The sequence below is a fragment of the Leptomonas pyrrhocoris genome, assembly GCF_001293395.1.
Source record: "Leptomonas pyrrhocoris isolate H10 chromosome Unknown, whole genome shotgun sequence".
Taxonomy (NCBI): domain Eukaryota; phylum Euglenozoa; class Kinetoplastea; order Trypanosomatida; family Trypanosomatidae; genus Leptomonas; species Leptomonas pyrrhocoris.
Window position 1 is genome coordinate 813,250 of NW_015438366.1, and position 23,097 is coordinate 836,346.

Sequence of the window (23,097 nt, forward strand, 5' to 3'; positions counted from 1 at the left end):
CCTTCGCCTTTTGCGTGCATTTGTCGTGGACGACACCACAGCGGCCAATTGCCACCATCGTAAGAGGCGCGTATCTGTGCGGAGAGTGTGCTTCCTATTGAGTGAAGTGCTGCCTACGTTTAGCTGTGACGCCTCTTAGCGACGGCGGCGTCAACGTGGAGCAGCGTTTGTTGTTGTTTTGCAGAACAGCAGCGACGCTGCGGTACACTCTTGCGTTTCGTTTCCGCTTCACATTTTTGTCTTCTGCTTCTCACTCCCTTCTCTGCTTTTCGTATCATAGAAATCGGAGGTCCCACCTTTCTTTTCTCCCCGCACGCTCTCCTTTTACCGCCGTGGCCCTCCACACGAGCTCACCGGCAGAACGAACCCAAACAGGCGAATTCTCTACCACCGGTGTTCGCCACCCGCACCCTGTCCGCTTCCTTCTCGCTCTCCCCATGCCGCGTCAGCCAACGAAGAATCGCATTAACATGCACGACATCGTCGAGCAGCCCCTCTCTGCCATACCGGACGCCGTCGATGCCGTGTTGCGCCGCCCCGAGCCGCTGGACGAGGTGGAGATGCAGAGCATCCTCTACGAATGCTCCTTCATTCTACTCAGGGCGGAGGAGGCCCTCTCAGCGAAGGACGGCAACGCCTTCTGTGCCCTCTTCAAGCTGCTCTCTGAAGGATTTGCGCACAGTGAGGAGTCCTTCGAGGAGGGGATTCGCACCATGATCCAGAACGATTCTCTCCTGCAGACGATGCACACCATTTTCAAGGTGGTGGTCGAGCAGGAGGCGCTGCCCCTGCACAGCGCCGGCACCGTGGAGCTCATTCAAGTCCTCAGCAGCCTGTGCGATGGCGCGGCCCTGAAGGACAAGTGCGGGTCGCTCTTCATGCGCGGTTTCGCCAAGCTGCTGCAGAAGGTCTACGCCAACGCGGAGGAGGCACGGCGGCACTTCCACGTCCAGCGTGGCACCGCCACGGCGCTGATCAACCTGGTCAAAGGCTCCAAGCAGAACAAGCAACGTCTGGCATCGTGGAAGTTCGTCGCGGACTGCTGCGCGGTATCCGTAGACGTTTTCTTCCAGCTGCAATGCGTGGAGATGCTGTTCCGTGTGTCACGGCAGAACAAAGACGTCTTGTCGCACCTCGGCGACTCCTTGCCGCCTGCCACCGTTGAGGCGTTGCAAGCGCTGCCCAACGACGGCACCCTTCTGTCCCGCATGACGCAGCTGATCGAGCATCTGAACGATGGTCGCGCGCAGGTGTTGCGCTACCCGCTGAAAGAAGTGGTGGCGGCCGACACGACGCTGACGAGCTCGACCAATGCGTACTTTACGCCGAACTTCGTCATCGTGATGGTCACGGCAGTAAACGCCGACAACATCACCATTCCCTACCGCATTATTCGCTCCATCACGCTGGGACGCGACGGACGCGTCATCATCAAGTTAGAGGAGTTTCCTGTAAAGTTAGAGGTGCTGTTGAGCCACACCGCGGGCATGGACACCGTCACCTTCTACATGACGCAGGACGAGCTCGCCCGCTTCAAGCAGTCTTCGGTGCGGCAGTGGATTGTGGAGGCTCTGCAGGCGCGGAAGGATGAGCAGCGGCAGCACCTCCCGCAGCGGGCGCGGCGCTCGCCTGACTCCTCGACCAAGTCGAACGGGAGGAGTGCTCGGGCAGCGCAGGAGTCGACTTCCGCGGCGACGTCAGCAGCGGCGGCGCCGACGCAGTACGAAAACACCGCTGCTGCTGACGAGGCCGATAGCGCTCGCAAGAAGGCGCGGGTGGAGTCCCCTGCCAGTCGGTGGGGTGGTGCGATAGTCAGCAGCGCCCTGCCCTCCGTCGCGGCCTTCCTCCACGTGGTGGACGCGCTGATGGAGCAGGCGTCGACGCCGAACGAGGCGCAGGCGATGCTGCTACAGCTGCGGCGGCTGATCGAAGCTCGCAAGGAGGTGCAGCGTGGCAAGCTGATGGACGAGCTGAACACCATCATGGAGCACATCCAGTCACGCGTGGACGACGCGCGCCGCACCGCGCGGGAAAACCGAAGCGCCTGGCATCAGTCCATGCTGGAGGATCTTGCGAAGGTGGAGGGACTTGTGGTGGCTGTGCAGGACAAGACCGCTGAGGGTGTGGAGCAGCTGAACAAGGATCTGAAGAAGGTGAAGGCGAGCAATCAGGCCATCAACGAGCGCATCGCGTGCATGGACATCGAGCTCCAGCAAACTTTGGAGGAGCTGCGCGCGGAAGAGTTTCGTTGGACAAACGAGATCGATGCAAAGTGCATGCGCGAGGCGGAGCGGCTGGAGTTCGACGTGGATCAGAGCCTCATCAACCGTAACCGGCCGCTTGCATTGATTTCGGACTACATGCAACAGTCCGCACCCTACCGCTGAGCAGCAGCGGCAACGCTCATGGAAAGGCCACGAATGATCAGAGTCCGCATTTTTTTTTTACGGGACAGATAGCAAAAGGGCGACAACGAGACTGCAGAAGCCCTTCTCTCCACTTGTTGACTGCGCGGGGAGCATAGACCTTTTCCTGCCATCACGTCTGCGTGGGTGTACGGAGACGCGCTCGTGTGTTTGGTGTTGTGTGCGATAGATTGCTTTAGAGAAGACGCTACAAGGGCGCGAAATAAAATAGAAAATCCCTTCAATAGAAGGAGGAAAAGTTGCTTTGACCAAACAGTTCGCTGCTGAGGTTGGTGGGTGCTGCGCGGGGACGGGATGTGGGCGCTACATCACCAGCGCATGGACCGTGCTGGCCTTAATTGGTGTGTCGCCTTTTGCATTGTCGGTAGCCCGTTCCAATGACGTTCGTGCAAATGAGAAGACCGCTTTCCTCCTTAACGCTCCTCTCCGATCTTCGACAACTTCTTTCGCCTGCGATTTACTACTCCGATTAAGGTCGTAATACTTTGATTTCTACTTGCCGCGGCATCATCACAAATCGACGTCAAACCCCACTTAGCGCACCTTCGTATCCTGCCGCTGTTAAAGACAGCATTTACCCAACCCTCTCGTTCGCCCCCAGCAGCGTCCCCGTCACCTGTGTGAAGCGCGACATTGGCGACCTTTCGTGCAGAACCCGTTTTTTCCCCTCTCTGCCCTTCTTGACTTGAGTGTTTGTATCGTGCATTCCGTGTGCTCCACATCAAGTAACTGACACGCAGGAAGAAAAATGGCGTGGATTGGCGACGCGGTCGATGCGCAGTACACCGTCGACACGGTGTCGAAGCAGCAGGCGCTGCTGCCGACCTCCAAGGCCTTCTCCATCTTCCCCAAGGATCACGTGTTGCGAGTCTTCCAGCTGGATGCGCTGGCTTCTCAGCAGGAACTCGTGGAGGTGCTACGCATGGCGCTCTTTCAAGTGTTTGACATCCCGCCACTGCAGCACTTCCGGTTTGCCTATCAGGAGGAGCTAGTGCTGGTGCTAGAAGCGCTGCTGTACCGCATGTCTGTGTGGCGCATGGGTCAATCGATCGGCGACCGTCTTCAGAACTTAGTCCTCCGTGACGAGGAGCGGGCACGCCTGCTGGGCCTACAGAGCACCAAGTCGCTGCTGCCCAGCCTCGCCCCGTCGCGGCGCCTGCTCCTTGTGCACGCCATCATAACGCTCATCGTGCCCTACGTCACCCGCAAGCTGCAGCGAAAGATGTTAGAGGAGGGGTGGGAGCGGGAGTCGTCCACCAGCACCCGCCACCGCTTCGCAAAGGCGTTTCGCTACACCGTCATCACGTGGTCCGTGCTGTCCCTCGCCAACACCTTCAATTTTTTGGTGTCGGGTCAGTATCGCACCTTGACGGAGCGCCTGCTGTCTCTCCGCCTCGTCTACGGCAGTCAGCGCATGATACGCTTCACCAACTTGCTGTACATGAACCAACACGTGTGGTGGCACACGTGGATGTCGCTGCTGAGCGTGCTGAGCGTGGGCCGCTACATGAGTCGCCTCCTCCAAGGCGTGCGCTCCATCACCTCCTCCGCGGCGTCCTCCTCGACCAACGACAATTTGTGCTGCGCCTGTCATGAGCTGCCAACGGTGTGCCAGCGGTCCAATTGCGGGCATCGCTACTGCTACTACTGCATTAAGAGCCGCCTGCTGGACAGTGTATCGTCGGGATCATTCCGGTGTCTGAAGTGTGGCCAGGCCGTGCACAGCTGCGCACCGGCGTAGCGGCGGTTGAAAACGGAAGGAAAAAGGGGTGGACACTCAGGCAGAAGCGGCGTGTCGCTTTCATACACATACACTGCCGTCCCCCTGCATATTTCTGTGTTGGTGCGACGGCGCTTTAAAAAGAAAAGGGTGGGGCGGTTCGTGCGTGGCGGGTGTGCTGTTCCACATAATGCAGTTCGCGTTGACGGACTCTCAAAAACTTGCTCTTTAGTGTCTGCGAAAAGCAGCAGGGAAACGCCCGAGAACAGCCCTTTCCACTTTCTCTGTTTTCGAAGGTCATGCTGCGGTAACGAAAGGCGCTGCAGCACGTTCGGGCTTCAGCTTCTTTGTCACCCACGCGCAGCACGCAAAACGTTGCCGGGTGAGGGCACGGCTTGCTGGATCTGTGCGACGTGCGCGTTGATGTCTTGCGGTTGTTGAACAGTGCTGCAAGAGGGAGTCACGGCTGGAGCGCCTGTGTGTATTCCGTCCAGCCCATCGAAGTATTGATGCTTTGAATTCCCCCTCTTCTACCTACGCTGACCTGCTCCTTTCCTCGACGACCTCTGCGTTGTTCCTCCCAACGGAGGTGTTGCTTCCAAAGTAAAACTTTTACTCTGCACCTCTTAATACGTCTCCTTTCGTCGTCCAACGTTTGTTTTTGGGCAAGATGGATCCGGCGCTTGGCGTGATGTCGCCGCTACTCCACGAGGCCCATGGCATCGATGGCATGTTGGAGGACGCGGTGGAGGAGATCACCGGCAACGCTTTCCTCGACAGCTTCCCCATGGAGTCGCCCAACGCCGGCGGCGCGGCGGGTTCGTCGTCGCCCGCAGAGGTACCGGCTGGCACTCCCTGCAGCTTCTGCTCCCAGTCGTCCACCACGCGGCTGCTGCCCAAGGATGGCCTCTATGTCTGCGCCGGCTGCGTGGCGAAGCAGGGCGATGCTCCGCGCAGTTTCCCCCTCGGCACCTTCAAGTGCTGCCCTACCTCGACGGAGGGCGTGGACGGCGACGTGGTGCGCTGCGCCGGGTGCTTTCGCTGGTACCACGCCCACTGCGTCGGCATCACGGACGGCGTGCTGCGCAGCTACGTGACGCTGTCCACGACGTCGTGGTACTGCCCCGAGCCGACCTGCTGTGATCGGGTGCTGCAGAGGCACCTGAAGCGGTAGAAGGAGGTGCGCGTCGTTGCCTCCGTCACGTGAAGGGGCGCACCTTCCCATCAACGGAGAAGAGAGATTTGGGTCGCAGTGCCTTCATACAGATATATACACACTATCTGAAAAGCATAGGTGAATGCAATGAAAAGTGTCTTTCCCGTTGCTTTCTCGAGACGCTATCTCACCACTATTCTCACCATATTGAAAAAGAAAATAATTGAGCTCTCAAAAGCGCCATTTGGTCAATTTGCTTCGCCTTTCGGTCCTCATCAAGCGGCAAGCTGTATTTCCCTGCCTTTGCAGATGAGGCTCCCTTTGCGTTCCTTTACGTTACTTCCCCTCCACCGTCTTCTACCGACATTCTCGTACTCCGTTGACCTACGCATAATTCAAGCGCAATTCTAGCCAGCGCATATGACGACTGCCGCCCCCCCCCCCTTTCACCATGACCGCACGCCACTCCTGCCACTTCTTTTATGCTTCGCTACGTAGCGGTCTGTCGAGGACGGCGCTCCATCCGACTACGGTAGCTGCCGCCGCGATGAACCGCACCTCTGCTGTCTTCATTGACTGGATGCATGACGGCAACTCCGCGCTTCACGGCGATGTTGTGGTATGGCTGCGCATTCTCGCAGATACCCAAGACAGTTCCCTCTTGAAAAGTGCAGCTGCGTCCTCCTTCGCTCTTCTAGCCGGCTGCTCAGTTGTCCTTCCGTGCCCGCGTGGTGCCGCTGCGTTGGTACCGCGCGGTGCTGCTGTTTTTGTGGACGGGGCAGCGGAGAATGAGCTGCGTGTCGTGTACGCGTGTGAGGGTCCACGGAGGGTGTCCCTCCACGAACGAGTCTATGACTGGATGGCGCATCAGCTGGTGTATGTGAGGGAACGGGTGCTGCTCGCCGTGGACGGTGGCGCGCCGCCTTTCGCAGTCCACTTTGCCGTGGGGAGCAGCGCTCAGTCCGGTCTCGTTGTTGTGCAGTCGGAGCAGAACACAAACGTGTTTCACGTGCGCACCACACTCGCTGTGCACGAGGGCCTCGTGCCACTCATTGCAGAGTTGCAGACACGATGGAGTCCGGCGAGTGGCGAACGGCGGCGTCATTCCTTTCAGCACGGATGTCTCACAGAAAACATAATGGGTATTGTCTCGTACGACCCTGATCGACACACCTCCGCCTTTCACGTGGCGGCGTTGCTGTCCCCGCAGCGCCCATCTTCATCCTCCACGCCGACGCGTGCGCTGCTGGACATGACGACGCCTGCGCTGTACGACGCCGACGGCGACCTCCTCGCCTCCTGCGGTCTGGCGCAGCGGCTTGTCTACACTCGATGTACGCTAACTCGCACGCACCTCCAGCTCCTGCCGCTCATTGAGCACACCAGAGTTGCGTTGGAGGTTCGAGTGGAGGGCGCTGTAGCGGGTGGGATACACGCTCCTGGCAGCGCGACATGGCGTGTTTGCGGAAGGCAGCGATATGAAGGTGTTGTACGCAGGCAGCTGTTAGTGGACACGGCGGAGTGGTCGGTGGAGCCTCTTCAGAAAGTGTGGAGCAGTCCCATATTTGCTGCAGCATCAACGGACGGCTCTGAGGGTTCACGGATGGTACGGCAGCTCGCGGCGACGCCTGTTTTAGTGGGCGAGCGACGGGCTATTTCGTCCTCAGCGAAATGGCACACCGTGCGGCTCCCTTTGCCCTCTGCCCCAACCAGCGAGAGACGAGAGTATTCTCTTACCACCTCTTTCCTGCCCATCGTGACTCCCCACGCTGACGCAGTAGAAACGGTGTTTTTGTCAGCACAGTGCCGCCATATGGCAGCGACGTGGTGGCAGCCCCCACCGTTGCTGCCGTCCCGTATCCTGTGCGCTGTGACGTACTGCAGCATGTCCGAGTGGCTTCTGATCGCCGTGGCGGCCTGCGCGCTTTCGTTGCTACTTCGCCTGTCTCTGCGATGCAGCGTGACTCGGCGATTGCGCCGGTGTGCAGGCGTGTGAGGAGGAGGTGGCGTCCTGCGCGCTTTCGTTCTTGGCGAGGCTCCGTTCGCCAGATGGCGAGCTGAATTTCACTGCGTCGTCTGTATGGGTGAGGACGAGAGGGGAGGGGCTGAGTGCACAGGTGGTTTTGGATGCGCTCTTTCCCTTCACTGTGTCGTATATTTCCTCTGCTACTTAACTTGAAGCTGCACCGCTTTCATCTGCTTTTCTCTTGAGAAATGGAGTAAAAAAAATGTATTCCTTTTTGCTCAGCCTTTGTGCCTGCTTTGCGGTATGCTATCGCTCCGTTGCGCGCTTTTCTGTGCGCTTCTCTGTGCGCCTTACGGTAGGCAGCGAAGCAGACGAGGACAAGGAGCCAACCAACAAACGACTACACGCTTCTACAGCCCACCATCGCTCCGCATCAGCCGTCTTGATTCCAAACAGCTACCAACTGTTTTTTTTTTCCTGCTCAACGCGTTTCTGCTCCGATCTGCACCTCTCTCTTTGTTTCTTACCTGTTCACCATAACACTCGCCCTGTGTTTCACATCCCACTCTTGCGGCCGCCACCGATTCAGAGGAGCGAACGAAAGCAAGAAACTGCAAAGGAAGGGAAAGCATGGAGAACAAGGCACCAGGGACGGCCCCACGGCCCGAGGGGTACTCCGCCGCCTCCAACGCGCAGGGCCATGAAAACTTCTTTCACCCCAAGCAAAAGATGGGTGCGAAGAACGTGCAGCGCGCTGGTCTGCGCACCGCCAAGACGGTGAGCCTGTTGTTCACGGTGGGCATAATGCTCTTTGTGGTGGGCCCCACCTACGTGGGGCCGCTGTACGTGGAGTACGTGGTGGGCAACGAGTGGCTGGGGCGCGCCTCGCGGTCGATCTGGCAGCGCCGCAACGAGAAGGACTACGAGCTGTACATGACGCAGCGGAAGAACTCGTGGATGCAGTGGCTGGGCCTCAAGCGCTACAACATTAGCGGAGAGGAGAACGAGGGCGAAATCCAGCAGTACCGGCAGCCGCAAGAGCGCAAGACGATCCAGTAGAAGAGAAACCTGGCATCTGCGCTGTCTCCGTCTAGCACCTTCATAGTGCATTCTTCATTGTCGTCATGAAGCAAGATGAGGGACTTGAGAGCGTTGCTAAACACTTCCCTTTTTTTCTCTGAGTTCATTGGTATCGTGATTCCCACCTTGAGTTTGCCGTGGGCGAACGGTGTGTGCGTGTGGGTGTCTTTGCGCGTGGGTTGTTGGCTGTTGGTCTGCACGGCTGTTTACTTCGCTCGGTGTGTGTTGATCATTTTATCTTTTCTACTTGACATCAACGATCTTATGACGTGTGTCTAGCTTGTCGTCAGCACTCGTGTGCGTGTACACCAGTTCACGCGCCGCGCCGTTTCTTTCTTCTTCTTAAATCCTTCTTCTCCGTGGTCCGTTGTGCTCGGGTGGTTACCCTGGTGTTCTTCCCCGCTGGGTGTAGACGACAGAGGCGATGTGAAGGGACGGCGAAGGGTGCGTTGCAAGGTGCCTGTCCACAAAAATAATCAAAACATTTTTTTTCCCAAGAGAAATATTTCCAGACTGCACTGCCAGCAGTTTTTTTTTGGTTTTCGCGGCTTTATGGCGGCGCACATTGGCGTAGTGGCCAGAACGGAGCGTTGTGGTGATTGCTCCATTATCGCTGAAGAGGCGCATGGCCGTTGCGTGAAAAAGGCGTTCACACTCGAATTGACCAGAGGAGTTCGTCATGGCTACGGCCACCGTATCGATGCCAACGCGATGACCACCGCGGTTGGGGCCTCCACAATCAATCCATACTGTTCCTCCCTCCCCTCCCCCCCCCCCTCCGCCGCCGACCGACATTCATACGGCTATCTTATCCTCTCGTGTTTACTTGCACACCGCTGCCGCGGCCACCACAGTGCTCGAAGCACCTCACTTTACCCTCTCCACGAATGCACGAGGATAGCGAATAAAGCAGAGGCAGCTTCGGCATGGATCGGGAACGCAAGTTAGCGGAGAAAGAAGTGCGCGCGGTGGTGGCGGACTCGGAGTCGTCTCTCGCGCAGCACTACGTGCGAGAGTCGCTAAGGAAGAACAAATTTGCTCTCGTGCTGTTCACCGTGGCGATCTTCACTCCAGCCTTTTTCCTCATCACCTTCTACACGGCCAAGGCACGAGAGATTCGCGCCAACTTTAGAGACCCGTACGCGTTGCCGGAGGGCTTTGACCCCAAAACCGGCGAGTTCGTCAACAAAGATGCGGAAACGAAGAGCGCGCATGAGCTGCCGATGCCGAGTCCTCTGTTGATTGGCGACGAGCCGGGCAACTACGGTCCGCGGTCGCGTAAGCGCAGCATCATGTAGGCGGCGTTGACGTCTATTTCACACGGAGGCACTTCAAACACGTCGATATGCTGACCGAGCAGCAATGCGGAAGTCTGCTGATGGTCGTGCATCAAGCGAGCCCGTGTTTCGTCTCTTGCGCTTTCACGCTCGCCTCTTTTTTCTTCTCTTGAACTTGTGTTGGAGGTTTCGCGGCGGGCGATGCGGCACGTTGAGAACGGAGTGTTTTTTCGCTCTTTTCTTCTTCATTAAGTTTTGGGTCTCCACAGATGTCTTTTTGCTGGCGGTGAAGCGAAGTGAAGGACGCCTTCAACAATTCCCGCTGATTCGCTGAACTGCAAAGACGCACACACACACGCACACAAGCGTGAGAAAGATACATTAAAACGAGCAGGTGAAAGGGCGATCCGCTGATCTTCCTTGGCGAAATCGCCGTAGTGAGTAACTTCTCCGTTGTTGTCATTATTTCATGACACCGCAATTATCCTTCTAGAGGCGTTGGCACGGTTGTGCTTGTGCGCGTGTGTTCGCCGTGAGGGGGCGGTCGATTGCGTGATGTTCAACTGAAGGGAGAGATCGTCTTGGCTGCGCAAACTCCGCTGGCTTTCTTTCCCTTCATCTACCTTTTTCATTTGCCGGTTCCCATCGCCTACTCTTTTCCCACCCCCTCGAAAACAGAAACGCATAATTTGAAGCAGCAACAGCAGCAGCGGGAAGCTCGTCGCGGCGATGAGCACGCTTCTCGAGATTTACCGCCAGACTTTCCCAAAGCGGCTGCGCTTTGACAAGGCGAGTCAGGTGCTCTACGCCCAGTGCTACTCCATCGCGAGGCAGCACAAACACAGGAAGTACATCCCACAGCGCGAGATTCGAAATGTGCTGAACGGCTACGAGCCAATGCCCGGCGCCCCGTGGCTACAGCTGCCCATTGTGCGCCACATCCTCCTCATTCGTCTCATTAACGGCTTTCGCGGCTACTTTGGATACAGGTCGTGGCTGTACAACCGCAGCGTGGAGGCAGAGTACCGTGCCATTGACAGCTGGCTCGACAAGGCCGTCAAGGCGCCCATCGGCAGACGAGGGAGCAGCGGCGGCAACACCAGTGGTGGCGGTGTTAACAGCGGCAGTAACAACGCCTCTTCTTCGGATCGTGCCTTTGCCTCCAGAAAGCAGCCGACCGCGCAGGGCCGATTGGACGGCATGGTGGAGAGGGAAAGGTTTGAGAAGGAGGTGCTGATGAACTTCCACGTCGCGACGGTGTACCAGCGCATGTTCCGCGTCGGCTTCGTTGTGGTGCTCCTTCTGTGTTGTATCATCTACGCCTCGCTGCGCACGGACAGCCTGGTCTACTGGTACCTCACCTACTACCGTCGCTACGGTCGTTCGGAGGTGCTCGCGTATTTCCGTGACATCACTGCGCTGCACACTTTTTCTGAGGTCCCAACAGCGTACGCTGGCGTTCTCCCGCCGCCCTGTGTGCGACGTGTGAGCCCCACCGGCGATGTGTCCTACGCCGTAAACATCGTGGAGCTGGTGATGCCGGACCGCGGCGTCACCGTCTTCGCCATCCCGTGTCCTCAGATGGGCGAGCGGGCTTTCTTTCAGCAGGTCGGGGAGGTAGCCTCGGCGTGCGACGGCGTGGTGATGGAGGGGGTGACCTTTGAGAAGAGTGACAAGCTCCCCCCGGTGGTGTTTTTGCCCCTGAAGAACAACACCTTCCCCGTGATTGGCGTGCATCATCGCTTCCTGGATATCTTGCGCCGCTCCTCCGACGAGCCACCGATGCTGTACCCGGCCGGGGCGGAGGTCGACTGGAGGGCCTACGCGATGCAGGTCATGATCCCCTACGAGCTGCGGTGCGTGTACAACCCAACACACTTGTCCGCCACGAAGGGGGAGGCGCGGATTGGGTGGGGACGTCTGCGGCAAGTGTTGGAGGAGGTGGGCGAGACCGGGACAGACTCGGCGGAGCAGGAGCGGCGTGTGATCTGCATTCCCTGGACGCTGAACCAGATAGTGAACATTGAGGCGAGTCTCGTGAAGTACGGCTTTACAGTGCGCAATGTCTACCCCCTGCACTGGCTGCGTGAGGATTACATGGGAGAACACTTCTGCGATTACTTCGGCATCGTCTAAGCAGAGGGAAAGAAAGCTATGAATCATGCGCTTTCCCATTCCCCTCTACTTCGTCAATTTGAGCCGCATGGCATGCGTTCGACTTCCACCTATCATTGGCCTTTTCGTTCTTGAACGCGGACGCAGCGGCGAAACAAAGCAGCGCTCGGAACGTCGAAGGCGAAGGTTGAAGGGCGCTCGAAGTGGTGTTAGAGAGAGAGCGAAGCTCGCTGTTTTTTTTTATGCTACACGCAACGCAAAGCGGCACGGTGGTTGGGACCGGAGACTCTTTCCAATGATAATGAATTGCAGCGCTGCTGCTCACATCTTACACGTCTTATTTATCGTTTTTTTTTCCTTTTCTTCTTCTTCTTGCCGTTGCTGGCGCTGGTGCTTTACCTCGCGTTGCACCTGTCGTTTATCAGCTTTGTGAAGAAGGCAATGATGCGCATTCGCCTTGTTTTCCACTACAGGGCTGGCAGGTGTCAGGACTGATGCGAGTCACGAGCAGAGCAACAGCAACGAAACGGAAGAAAGCGAGAGAAACACACAAACGGCAGTTTGCAGTAATCGACGTGTTCCACGGTAAAACAGAGCTCAGGGGCGATGCAGCATGCTGAGGTCCATTTGCGCCTGTCCTTATTCCCTTTTGGGGTTTCGGGCGGCAAAGAAGGCAAAAGAACCATTTTCTGCTGCTTCCGACTGCGTTGCTGTACCAAAGCAGGAACATCCCATCTACGTTGTCGACGACGCACCGCCGCTGGCTTGTCCATTTTCTGATTGTGATATTCACCTGCCATCTTCCTTGTTACTCACCGGCATAGCTTCCGTAATTCGCCTCCTCTTCGCACCCGCCTCGCTGTCTTTTCTTCTCTTCTGTGGTGACTGCTCATCAGCCCCGACGCTGCCTTTCACAGCACGGCTGCCAATACCTCCTCTTTCTTCTGCGTTTAAAGTTGAACTTTTTATTTCGAATTACTTTGCATTATTTTGAGTTTTTTTTTTCCTTCTTTCCTGCTGACAAGCGTAATTTTTGACGCCGTTGTTTCGGCTGCGATATCTCTGCGCTTTCTGCGCTGTCATCGGGGCTGCGGTGGCGCAGGGCTGGCTGCTCTCTCTCCCTCCCTCCCACTTGCGGCGTTCTCCCCCAAGCGTTTCCCTCTCAAACCTTCTTGAGCGCCTTTATTAAACTAATACAAATTGGAATGCTGCCGTCTTTCTTGACGAGATACGAGCGCCATGAGAAGCACCATGTCTTTTGCAATGGCCGCATTTTTGTAGGACCGGACTGGCGCATCATGGTGATGAGCGTCGTCTTCATAACGGTTGGCACGCTGCTGTTTGTGTTTTTCACCAACAACCTCATGGCCGCTCGCGTGATTGTTGGCGTGTCAGCGGTGGTATCGGTGGTAGCGCTGCTAGTTTGCGGTTTGTCAGACCCCGGCATTAAACCACGCGCCGAGCCACCACCGCCGGACGCCATCCCACACGATTCCCTTTGGCGGGAGCGCGTCTACGTCGACAAGGACGGCACACCGCACCACACGCGGGTGGAGGTGAAATGGTGTTACCGCTGCAACATCTACCGTCCCTACCGGGGCGTGCATTGCCGGTTCTGCGACGCCTGCGTGACGCGGCGCGACCATCACTGCCCGTGGACGGGCACGTGCATCGGCGCCCGAAACTACCGTTCTTACTTCGCCCTCGTGTGGGTTCTTTCGATCATGTTGCTGGCGGCTTTTATTGGTGGTGTGCAGAGCCTCGTGCAGCGTTCCATTCGATTTGGTGACGCTAACGCCGGGGTGCAGGACGCACCGAGTGGTTTTACATCCGCTCTCATCGACACCTACGGCATTGAGCTGGCGTTGATTTTACTGTCCTTTTTGTTTGGCTTCCTGTCCGTCTCCTTGGCGGTGCACCACAGCTACCTCATCACGCAGAACCTCACCTCTGGCGATGTAACGAAGGAGCTGCCGGAGAACGTCTTCACCTACGGAAGCATGATGGCCAACATCTGGGTGGTGTTGACCGGCTGCAATGAGGAGGACAGAGACGACATGCAGACGGAGGTGGTGGTGATGGAAACGGTTGATGAGCCTTCCGCGGCCTTAGCCCAGTCTCCGTTGGGGCACGACGCGCTGTGCAGTGACGTAGTTCCCTCTGTTGGAGGCGACGCAGGAGCGGGGAGTGCGTAGTGTTCTCGCGTGCTTCTCGTTCGCCTCTTTCCTTGGTCATTTGATGTTCTTCCTCTTTTTTTTTTCTCTGCTTGTTTTACTAATAGTGTTGTTGTTCCACGATCGGCGCCGCTGTCTTTGCCGCTCTTTCTATTTTTATATGTTTTTACTTGTACGTATTCTCGTGTGTTTCTTTTGGTGTCTGCCGCAGCGTATCCCGTCGACATCCTCGCATAGTTCACTGCTCGCTTCACGCGGCCTCTTCCTTCCGTAGCAGTTGTTTTGGAAGCGTGTTTTTTCTCTTCTTTTTCTAAACTGTCAAAACAAGTAAGTCGTTGTGCTTGATCTTATTCTCCTGTTAATGAAGTGTCGTTTCCCCTGTTTCTGGTCTATTCTCTTTTCCCTCTACTTTTGTTTTCCACTGATGTGCGGTGCGCCGGCTCACACTCCGGAATGAAGCGCGTTGCGCACACACGCCCACGCACCTCTCTCTTTCCTCTACGCAGACAAGAGAGCAAGTGCGGTGTTGAAAGCAAATTCACAGACTCCATCATGTTTCTTTCTTTCTTTCGTGCAAGAACATCGTTCTTCTTCCTCTTATTGATCTCTGAGTTGTTGACGTGGGCGGTCAAAGTAGAGGATGTCTACGGAGAGAGGGAAGGCGCTGCTCCTTATGGAACGCTGCGTGAGATGATCGGCGCTGCTTTCATCTGCTCTGACTTGACGCTTTAACATGGTTGCTTTCACACACATATCCATGCAAAAGAAATCTATACTTGTATCAACAACTTTAGCGTTGTGTGAGTTACGCCACTGTACATGGGACCTCATATCGAGTTCTTATATATATGTATATATATCTTGTTGGTGGTGAGTCATCTACGCTTTCTGCACGAGTCGACTGTGCTTGTGCGAGTAATTGGTGCTCCACCGGCGTTGCCGTGGCAGCGAACGCCTTCCACTTCAATTTGTCTCTGTTCTCCCCACCTCTGCCTCTCTTTTCTGTTCGTGCAGGTTTTCAGCCGAAGCCCCAACCGGAAAACACCGATCTATCCTGATAGCTGTACAGTTCTGCAAACGCCAAGCGCTTTTACTTGTGACTGTAGAACTACCTCTCTTATTGGAACCAGGCGACGCCGCACACGTTTAGCGTCCTTTTTTCCCTTGCCTTTCTGCCGCCTCCTCCTGCCTCTCGCAAGGCGTGTTGGACCCCCCAGCCGCGAACCCTCCGTCTCTCGGCGACCATGCAGACCGCCTCCGCGCCTTTTATTCTACGCTCCTTATACAAGGATGAGCACATCACGGACACCCAGGTGGTGCGCCCCATAACGGAGCTGATGATCCACACGTTTGGGGCGCAGGTGACGAACCGCTACGACGCCAACATCCCCGCCGTCGCCCGCTCCCTCTACACCTTGTTCTCCATGTCTCGCGTGCAGACCCTCGGCCAGGAGTTCTGCGACCTGCTGCCCGTCGCGAAGGGCCACCCCTGGGTGACCGTCGGCCCGGCGCGTGTGTTTTTGCTGGCGGTGCTGCAGCTGTTGGAGCCGACTGCGGTCTTCGTTGCGGCGCAGCGGTTCTTCCCCGACATGGCCTCCCACGAGGTGGAGGCGATCCTCAACAAGGCTGTGCTGTGCGCGTTGTTTCTCTTCGAGCGCTTTGGGACGCTGCCGCACCGAATTGTGCGGATGCGCTTCCTAAGTTTGAAGCCGTCGCAGCGACTGCAGGACAGCGATGGCGCCCCCGGCTCGTACATCCCGCTTGGGCTGGTGATTCTTGTGGAGTTGGTGGTGCGACTCTGGCGGTACAGCAAGCAGCGGCGCGCGCGCGAGGCGAAACGCACGGGCGAGGCGGCCGCCCTCACGTCCAGCAGCGACGAGGACGCGGACAACGCGCAGTCGGGTAAGTGCATGCTGTGCCTCAGCAACCGCAAGTATCCGGCGGCGACGAACTGCGGCCACATCTTCTGCTGGCGCTGCATTGCGGAGTGGATTCAGTCGAACCCGCAGGAGGCCCTCTGCCCCTTCTGCAGACAGCACATCACCTCCCAATCATTAGTCCCGCTGTACTTTTACGCCGCGAAGGAGCCGCCACGAGTGGGGACGGCCGTGGAAGCGGAGGACAGCGCATCGCCGGCCAACAACAATGATGAGGCATCAAGTTAATAGGAAGTAGAAAATATACAGCAAAATTGTGTGCTGGGGAGTAATGAATGATGATATGCGTTCGCTTAACGGGCTTGCCCCTCCTTGACGACGTCCGCTGCGACGATGCTTTTTTCATATCCTTCTATTGGCTCTTCGAGTCAACTCTTCTACCGGTAGAGCGAGCCACCTCGCCTCCTCGGTTAAGCTGCGCGTGCGTGTTTGTTGCTGAAGCGGATCCCTTCCCCTCAAAAACGAAACGAACGAAAGAACTACAGCAAATACATTGCTTTTCTTTTTGGGTTTGGTGTGTTAGGGGTTTCCGCCCCTTCGGCTGCGGGATCCAACGCATCGGAGTCGATGATGCCGAAACGCAACGGGCAGTACGCGTCGTATGGAAAAGCGCGTTCTTTTCCTCTTACAAAAAAGGCGGTGCTCATGATTTGGCGGGCGACGGTGGGACGGCGTTCTCTTCTGCCCTTCAGCCAACGCAAAGCTGTGCGGTCTACGAGCACTCTCGACGGCGCGGCTCGAACGTTTTTCGAAGCGTCTAGTCCGCCTGGAAGCGGCCAAGAAGCGGAAGAAGTAAAAGCACAACCTGCAGTTTCTCCTTCTCCTCTTTCTCTTCTTTCGTTTTCCTTCTCTGCTGCGCTGGAAGCTACCGGTTGATTGAAGCGCCTCTATTGCCAACACGAAGCACTGTGTGTCGCTGCGCAGATCACGTGCAGCAGTTCTCAAACCGCCACCCGTCCCCAAAAAACTACCGCTATATTTCCTTTACCACCCCCACAACAAGTTGTTTTCAGCAGCATGTCCTCTTTCAAAGCTGAAAACGTCATTCGCGACCACCTTGAGGCGGAGGAGCTGTCGCTTACTGGGATGCACCTCACCTCTCTCGACGGCCTGCTGCCGTTGCTGGCGGAGATGCCCTTTCTGCGTCGCCTTGACCTCTCGAACAACGAGCTGCGTGAGCTGCCCATGGACCTGTCTGCCCTAGCAGGCGTAGAGGAGCTCAACCTCAGCTCCAACCCTATCTGGGGCCTGCATCACATTGCCCACGGCCTGCAGTCCCTGCCTCACCTGTCCCACCTTACGGTGACGTTACCCATACCGGCCGAGGAAGAGCAGCTCATTCTGCGGCTGCCGGCGTTGACGATGCTGAATGGGACGGCGCTGACGGACGTGACGGGGAGCGACGCCGCAGAGGCCGCGGCGACACCCCCGCCACCGCAACAAGACGGGTCGTCTGAAAACGAGAAAAACGACGATGCGTTTGCGTACTGGAGTTCGCGGGACTCGGAGGGCATCGAGGACCTGTTCGCGGACGTGAGTCGCAAAGATGCGCTCTCGACGCAGGAGTTCTTCGATTACATGAACCGCGTCGTGCAGCACGTCACCTGCCTCACCGCGGCGGAGGACGATATCTTTGCCCAGGAGGGCGAGGTGCTCAAGGCGCGCCGCCTGCTGTACGAGTTCTGCTTCGGCAACGTCATCCGCAATACCTTCAAGGACGGCCACGACGCCCTCGGGCGACAGCTGCAGGCCCTCCTGCGCTACGAGTCGTCCATGATGGATCAGTACGACATGCACTGGCGGCGTGCCCTGCGTGACCGCGATACGCGGATGGGCCACATGAAGCACGATATGCAGGACGCGATGGCGGACATAGCATACCTCATGGAGCACCCTCCCGCCGGCGAGGAGCGCCGACAGCCACAACCGCCACAAGAGCCACAGGAGCGCAGTCAGCTGCACAGCGCACCGTCACCGGCGCAGGCCCTCGCCACCAGCGCCACTCCACTCAGTCGCAGCGGTCCAGGCGCAGGGGCAGGGGCAGCGCCCGGTGCGTCTCCGCAGCCGCTTCCTCCCCCGCCCGCCGCCGCAGCATCCCGGCGCTCGCAGCGGCCTTCGTCCGAGTCGCAGAGCCGCAAGACGGGCTTCAAAAAAGTTTTAACTTTAAAGCAGCTAAAAGAGGTCATCGAGGACATTTACACCTCCAAGACGAAGTACGACGAGCGGTGCCGGCAAAATCAGCTGCCGCGGGAAACAATGGAGCAGCACATGTACACGTACTTGAACCAAAAGTACGGTCTGCGTGAGATCATTTTGGAGTGGGCCACCGCGATTGTGCAGGCGGTGCGGCGGTACGCGGCGACGGACAACGATGTGGCGGTCTTTGGCAAAATTCTGCGCAACGAGGTGGACGAGGAATTCCGCCTCGTGCAGCAGCACGTACGGGAAACCGCGAAGGAGCTGCTGCGGCTGCAGATCAAAGCAAAACGACCGCACAGCGGCGTTGTTGAACTGAACCGCGCGCTGCAGGAGGCGCTGGACGGCACGGTCACCGAGGATGTGTGGAAGGAGGTTGTGAAGTATATGTACAACGCCGCCGACGCGGCCCTCATCACAGGCATCCTTCACCAGTTCCTGTATCGTCAGTCACTGCCGAGGCTGCAGCGCCACCGCGCAGAGGAAATCAAACTGTCTCCCACCGCCGTGTTCTCGCAGCTCTCGTACAAGGACTTTGTCCGCCTTCTTTTGGACTTTCAGCTCGACGGGCACGAGCGCTTTCTGGAGCCGTACGTCCGCATCTTCAGACGACACGACAAGGACCGCAACGGCATCGTGAACGACGCGGAATTTGCGGCGATCGTGCGCGAGTTGGACGCGACCAAACCGGAGGAGGAGGTGGCGGCCATGGTGCAGCAGATTGACCCCTACGGCAGCCAGCTGATCACCTTCTCCGAGAGCATAACGCTTTTGAACGAGGAGCTTTTGAGGCTGACCGAATCTCCGCAAAACCCGCAGGAGTAGGCGGCCGTTCGACGGGATGACAGGCGTAGACATGGGCGACGCAGCGGTGCACTGCAGAACGTTCCAATGCGCTTTCCTCCCCGTCTGTTTTCGTTGTTCTCCTTTTCTGTCTTCCGCGCCACCGTTGTACCGGCGGTACTCTTCTCTTTTCTGCGAGTGCTGCGGGTGTTTTTTTTCTGTTGGCTTGAAGCCGGCCGCGTCGTTGTTGATGGAGGGCAAAGCAACACCAAACACCGCGTCGTTTTGTCCTCTACTTGCCTTATCGCCTTGTAAGAGACAACGAAAGATGTACATCGGGTTAAAAGCTATCAAAGGAACTCCGCAGGCAAAGTAGCTCCTTTTCTCCCCTTCCTATTTACGTGAACGGGAACCGTGTCAGTCCAACGAGCTGGGGGGGGGGGCTTTTTTATATATATAGGAAATTGTGCTGAGGAGGATTTCATTTAGTGCACCCACGACTACCGTTTTTGTGATGTCACGGAGTGGCGCATCATTCGTTGGTGAAGCCTTTAAGAAAACTTTTTTCTGTCCTCAGTGAGGATCAGCTTTTCTTTTCGTAATCGGAGAAGCTTCGCGTATTGTATTCTGTGACCACGCCCACGTTGCGCCTTCGTAGACTTACACTGCAGCCTTCTCTCTGCTTCTCCTCATCTGAAAATTCTTGGTACCGCCTTCACGCGCACATCGCAGCAAACTCTAGAAGTACCGATACGGCACCGTATGAATAGGGTGAGACGTACTGCACAGCCGTGGCACAAGGACAACAAATATTGAGCCTTCCCCCCGTCCCCCCGTCCCCCTACACCGCTGCACCTTATCTGAGTTTATTCTCTTGTTATCGATCGTTTATTTCCACCCTCTTTGGCCAGGCACGTCAGAGCTGAGCACCACAGTCTGAATATGAAGACCGCCACCGACTTCAACGCTCTCCCACCGGCAGTGAGTGTGAGCACCAACGTCGCCACGATGGTTCCTCCTCCCTCCCACTTCGCCCTCACCAGCGGAGAGCTGGCGGAGTGCTTCCTCAACGCACGGCGCAGCAGCATCCACACCCAACCCCCGCCCTCCGATGCGAAGGCCATCAAAAAGGCGCAAGAGCGCCTCGACAGCTTCCACTCCTCCCAGATGAATCCGTTCCTGTACGGGTACCTGTACCCCGGCCAGGATGTCCCTGATAGCGCCTTGAGTGGAATCCGCAACCTGTGCGTCAACACGAGCTCCGACTGGGCGGCGCGGTGCCAGCGTCTCGCCTTCGACGTGCTGACGGCGGAGCTGCAGGCGAAGGCGTCCAACGTCATCCCACGCGCCAACCACGACGACCCCATCGGTCTCGCCCAGCTGCGCCGCGTGCTGCCGACGCTGAAGTACGTGCCGAAGGTGTCCGTTTCGAACCCGCACTGCCGCTTCGTTGGCAGCTACGCCGACGACGCCGCCGACAGCGCCAAGGTGTTTTCGGCCAAGGTGAGCGTGCAGAACACCGGCTCGCAGACCTTCACCGTTGAAATCGTTCAGACGCAGACCGTCATTGACGGAGTCAAGGTGGAGAACAAGTTCATGGAGGCTACGTTGGAGAAGGCGGAGCTGCATCGCGGGGAGTCGGTGGACATGTGTCTGACCATGCAGAACCCTCCGCGTGCGGTGCTGTGGGAGTACGAGCAGGTCGTGGTGCTCGCGGTGAACGGTGTGCTGAAGTACTTCGTGACCTTCGCCGTCATCTCGCCAAGGCAGAATTTGTTCAAGCAGCGCCTGCCGGGGTGCCTGCCGCTGACGGTGCTGAACTCCCCGCTCGGCGAGTACAGCGCCCCGCTGATGTTGCAGGTCCTGAAGCACGCGTTCATCCGGCAGGAGGGCTACACGAGTCCTGCCGTCACGCACCTTCTTCTTGGCAAGGCCGTCAACTACCGTCCGCACAACGAGGTCGTGATGCAGGAGACGATGCGGCTGAAGGAGATGCTGTCGGAGCAGCTGAACCTGGCGGAGATGATCACCAGCTACTGGACCTCGTTGCCCGACGCACGGAAGGCACCGCTGTCACGACAATACCGCGCACCGCCCTCGTCGGCCCAGCCAGCCCGCTATGCCCCCGGCTCCGACAAGGCCGGCTCCTCCAGTAGCACCTCCGCTGACGCACTCTTTCCGAACGGCTTTACGCGCCTGCCGGATGTGCTGACCCGCTGCCCTCCCGCCGTCATCTTTGGCGTGATACTCATCTGGCTGGCCGAGATGGACATTGCGGTCTTTGACTCCTCGCTCTTCAACTCGGACGCAGTGGGCTACCTGCAGACCATGCCGCCCTACCTGCGCGGTATTGTGCTGTGGATTTTAGACTTGTGCTGCGGCCTGCTGGCAAATCAGGAGGTGAACGGCGTTAACGAGCGCGTCTTGGCGCTGACGTTTGCGGGGCTTCTCATGCGTCGCAACGCGCAGCAGTCCACCGCCGAGGAGTCGGAGGCGTTTTCGGATGCGCAGTACGCGGATCTTGCCGGCCCGGCGGGCAACTCGGTGTCGGCCACCTCCTTTTCGATGGAGGTGTCCTTTCATCAGAACGCCGTGACGGCCATGCTGCACTGGATCACCATTTACCGTGTGAAGTACATGAAGCGGATAAAGTGATTAGGGGGAGAAGGGAGTGGGCTCGACGCGTCCCCTCCGCAGCTCTCGCGGGCGGTTGGGTCTTCGTTTATGGATGTTTGCGAAACATGGGAATATGTAAGATGTGCGTGTGTGGCTGCTGCAGTGGTGGAGAAGGCACGCGAATCTGCTACCTTGATGAGCCTTGTTTACCTCGGCTTTCTTCCCGGGGGATTTTTCTTTTAAATCTGTTCTCAGTGCTTTCAGTTGACACAAGGATCTGTGCAGAGTGACAGGTTATGCCTGTGAGGCGGTCCCTTCGACCATCTGCTCTCTTCTTGACACCCAACGTCCGCTTGAAGGCGTGACGGCGCCGTCGAACCCGCTAAGGCATCTCCGGTCTCGAGAGTGGCGCTCTGGCGCATATTGTCTTTGAGGGATAACTTCTCCAATAAGCACCCGCCGAGTATGAGATGCCCTCATTGCCCTTTTCAAAAGTTGCGCATCAGAGTTGCTTGCTGACGGAGTCGCCTGCCCCCCTTCCCCGCGCAGTCTCTTTACGCTCTTCGCTCCTCCCTCTTGCTTTCTCACTTCTCCATTTTTCTCTACTGAGCGCAGCCGTTAAACAAAAGTAGAGATCACCGTTGAAGGGGAGGAAAAGCTCTTGCTTCTCTTTTCTTTCGTCCACAGCGCATCCATCGGTCCTTCTCCTTCGCTCGTCGTGTGCGTTTGCACCAATGGAGGCAGCGGCCACTGCTACACCGGCCGCCTCCGAGCCCGCCCCCACGGCGACTCCCCCGGCACCGGCCACGGCGCCCACCGCACGTGCCGTGCATCCAGCGGCGCGGTGGCTGGCACGACTCTTTTCGCCCATGTCGTTGAAGGACCAGGAGTACTGCAGCAACCGTTTCCAGGTCCTTTTGTGGGGCAGCCTCCTCGTCTCCTTCCCCGTCGCCTATTGGATGGGCAACGTCCTCATTACCATGGGGACCGTGTGTGCGTCCACCGTGGTCTGCTTGGTGCTCTTCGGACCGAATTGGTATCAGCATCCGGACCCGCTGCTCAAGTACGCTGACGACACCGACGTGTACGAGTATTATCAGCAGTATGAAGCAGCGAAGAAGGCGGCACGGGAGCCGGCCACTGCGCCTTCAACGACCGACACAAAGAAGGGCGCCTCCCGGGCAGCGACGCCGGCGAATCGGAAGGTGTAGTCTGTTCGATTGGGGCGGAGAAGACCCATTCGCGAAGCTGCAGAGAGACCGATGGTTAACAGCCGCGTCGCGGTGGTGCTGAAGGGGGACTCTGTTGGGCGTTTCTATCTTTTCTCTACTGTGGTGAGGCGGAGGCGCGCCTTTCCTTTCCTGCGCGTTTCTGCCACTAGTTGGCCCCGTGGCGGCGGGATTCCTTTCATCTTTGCATGTGGGCCTCCGCCTCTTCCGCGCACTGTGCGGCAGCGCGTCTCGACACCTGATAAAGCAAAGTCCAACCAAACTTGTAGAATACTCCGCTCACTTTTCCTTTGGTAGTGTATCTTTCTGCGGTGCTGTCCCGCTTTTGATGAGCGCTGCTTCACGGTTACGCCTGTCTTAACCGTGCAACCGCCCCGACTGCGCAGGTGTGCGCTCGCTTTTGTCGGAGCGCCGGCCGACCT

At 57.7% G+C, this 23,097-nt stretch overlaps 12 protein-coding genes across 20 annotated transcripts; all 12 read left to right on the forward strand.

The window, feature by feature from the left end:
- Positions 1-39: 39 nt before the first annotated feature.
- Positions 40-2,387, forward strand: ABB37_05507 (hypothetical protein; the record flags this gene model as incomplete). 2 transcript variants are annotated; one of them, XM_015803550.1, is made up of 1 exon in its annotated part: positions 40-2,387. In XM_015803550.1, the coding sequence occupies exon 1, from the start codon at positions 438-440 to the stop codon at positions 2,385-2,387; it is 1,950 nt and encodes a 649-aa protein (XP_015658192.1). In that variant the 5' UTR covers positions 40-437. The 2 variants fall into 2 exon arrangements, with proteins under 2 accessions (XP_015658192.1, XP_015658193.1); XM_015803551.1 differs by having other exon boundaries at positions 279-2,387.
- A 511-nt stretch (positions 2,388-2,898) lies between these two features.
- ABB37_05508 (glycosome import protein) lies at positions 2,899-4,167 on the forward strand (the record flags this gene model as incomplete). Of its 2 annotated transcripts, none has more annotated exons than XM_015803552.1 (1): positions 2,899-4,167. In XM_015803552.1, exon 1 carries the CDS (start codon positions 3,175-3,177, stop codon positions 4,165-4,167), a length of 993 nt encoding a protein of 330 aa, XP_015658194.1. In that variant the 5' UTR covers positions 2,899-3,174. The 2 variants fall into 2 exon arrangements, with proteins under 2 accessions (XP_015658194.1, XP_015658195.1); XM_015803553.1 differs by having other exon boundaries at positions 2,963-4,167.
- A 566-nt stretch (positions 4,168-4,733) lies between these two features.
- ABB37_05509 (hypothetical protein) lies at positions 4,734-5,320 on the forward strand (the record flags this gene model as incomplete). Of its 2 annotated transcripts, none has more annotated exons than XM_015803554.1 (1): positions 4,734-5,320. In XM_015803554.1, the coding sequence occupies exon 1, from the start codon at positions 4,817-4,819 to the stop codon at positions 5,318-5,320; it is 504 nt and encodes a 167-aa protein (XP_015658196.1). In that variant the 5' UTR covers positions 4,734-4,816. The 2 variants fall into 2 exon arrangements, with proteins under 2 accessions (XP_015658196.1, XP_015658197.1); XM_015803555.1 differs by having other exon boundaries at positions 4,749-5,320.
- Positions 5,321-5,753: 433 nt separating this feature from the next.
- Positions 5,754-7,298, forward strand: ABB37_05510 (hypothetical protein; the record flags this gene model as incomplete). Its single annotated transcript, XM_015803556.1, has 1 exon — positions 5,754-7,298. One exon carries the CDS (start codon positions 5,754-5,756, stop codon positions 7,296-7,298), a length of 1,545 nt encoding a protein of 514 aa, XP_015658198.1.
- Positions 7,299-7,855: 557 nt separating this feature from the next.
- Positions 7,856-8,327, forward strand: ABB37_05511 (putative mitochondrial hypothetical protein; the record flags this gene model as incomplete). Of its 2 annotated transcripts, none has more annotated exons than XM_015803557.1 (1): positions 7,856-8,327. In XM_015803557.1, the coding sequence occupies exon 1, from the start codon at positions 7,899-7,901 to the stop codon at positions 8,325-8,327; it is 429 nt and encodes a 142-aa protein (XP_015658199.1). In that variant the 5' UTR covers positions 7,856-7,898. The 2 variants fall into 2 exon arrangements, with proteins under 2 accessions (XP_015658199.1, XP_015658200.1); XM_015803558.1 differs by having other exon boundaries at positions 7,858-8,327.
- An 864-nt stretch (positions 8,328-9,191) lies between these two features.
- ABB37_05512 (hypothetical protein) lies at positions 9,192-9,646 on the forward strand (the record flags this gene model as incomplete). Of its 2 annotated transcripts, none has more annotated exons than XM_015803559.1 (1): positions 9,192-9,646. In XM_015803559.1, the coding sequence occupies exon 1, from the start codon at positions 9,275-9,277 to the stop codon at positions 9,644-9,646; it is 372 nt and encodes a 123-aa protein (XP_015658201.1). In that variant the 5' UTR covers positions 9,192-9,274. The 2 variants fall into 2 exon arrangements, with proteins under 2 accessions (XP_015658201.1, XP_015658202.1); XM_015803560.1 differs by having other exon boundaries at positions 9,201-9,646.
- Positions 9,647-10,301: 655 nt separating this feature from the next.
- Positions 10,302-11,761, forward strand: ABB37_05513 (putative mitochondrial hypothetical protein; the record flags this gene model as incomplete). The annotated part of the gene is made up of 1 exon (XM_015803561.1): positions 10,302-11,761. Exon 1 carries the CDS (start codon positions 10,355-10,357, stop codon positions 11,759-11,761), a length of 1,407 nt encoding a protein of 468 aa, XP_015658203.1. The 5' UTR covers positions 10,302-10,354.
- Positions 11,762-12,945: 1,184 nt separating this feature from the next.
- ABB37_05514 (hypothetical protein) lies at positions 12,946-13,935 on the forward strand (the record flags this gene model as incomplete). Its single annotated transcript, XM_015803562.1, has 1 exon — positions 12,946-13,935. The coding sequence occupies one exon, from the start codon at positions 12,946-12,948 to the stop codon at positions 13,933-13,935; it is 990 nt and encodes a 329-aa protein (XP_015658204.1).
- A 991-nt stretch (positions 13,936-14,926) lies between these two features.
- On the forward strand, positions 14,927-16,079 carry ABB37_05515 (hypothetical protein; the record flags this gene model as incomplete). Its single annotated transcript, XM_015803563.1, has 1 exon — positions 14,927-16,079. Exon 1 carries the CDS (start codon positions 15,159-15,161, stop codon positions 16,077-16,079), a length of 921 nt encoding a protein of 306 aa, XP_015658205.1. The 5' UTR covers positions 14,927-15,158.
- A 635-nt stretch (positions 16,080-16,714) lies between these two features.
- ABB37_05516 (hypothetical protein) lies at positions 16,715-18,872 on the forward strand (the record flags this gene model as incomplete). Its single annotated transcript, XM_015803564.1, has 1 exon — positions 16,715-18,872. Exon 1 carries the CDS (start codon positions 16,869-16,871, stop codon positions 18,870-18,872), a length of 2,004 nt encoding a protein of 667 aa, XP_015658206.1. The 5' UTR covers positions 16,715-16,868.
- Positions 18,873-19,560: 688 nt separating this feature from the next.
- Positions 19,561-21,485, forward strand: ABB37_05517 (hypothetical protein; the record flags this gene model as incomplete). Of its 3 annotated transcripts, none has more annotated exons than XM_015803565.1 (1): positions 19,561-21,485. In XM_015803565.1, the coding sequence occupies exon 1, from the start codon at positions 19,773-19,775 to the stop codon at positions 21,483-21,485; it is 1,713 nt and encodes a 570-aa protein (XP_015658207.1). In that variant the 5' UTR covers positions 19,561-19,772. The 3 variants fall into 3 exon arrangements, with proteins under 3 accessions (XP_015658207.1, XP_015658208.1, XP_015658209.1); XM_015803566.1 differs by having other exon boundaries at positions 19,571-21,485; XM_015803567.1 differs by having other exon boundaries at positions 19,740-21,485.
- Positions 21,486-22,054: 569 nt separating this feature from the next.
- Positions 22,055-22,657, forward strand: ABB37_05518 (putative mitochondrial hypothetical protein; the record flags this gene model as incomplete). Of its 2 annotated transcripts, none has more annotated exons than XM_015803568.1 (1): positions 22,055-22,657. In XM_015803568.1, the coding sequence occupies exon 1, from the start codon at positions 22,181-22,183 to the stop codon at positions 22,655-22,657; it is 477 nt and encodes a 158-aa protein (XP_015658210.1). In that variant the 5' UTR covers positions 22,055-22,180. The 2 variants fall into 2 exon arrangements, with proteins under 2 accessions (XP_015658210.1, XP_015658211.1); XM_015803569.1 differs by having other exon boundaries at positions 22,060-22,657.
- Positions 22,658-23,097: the final 440 nt, after the last annotated feature.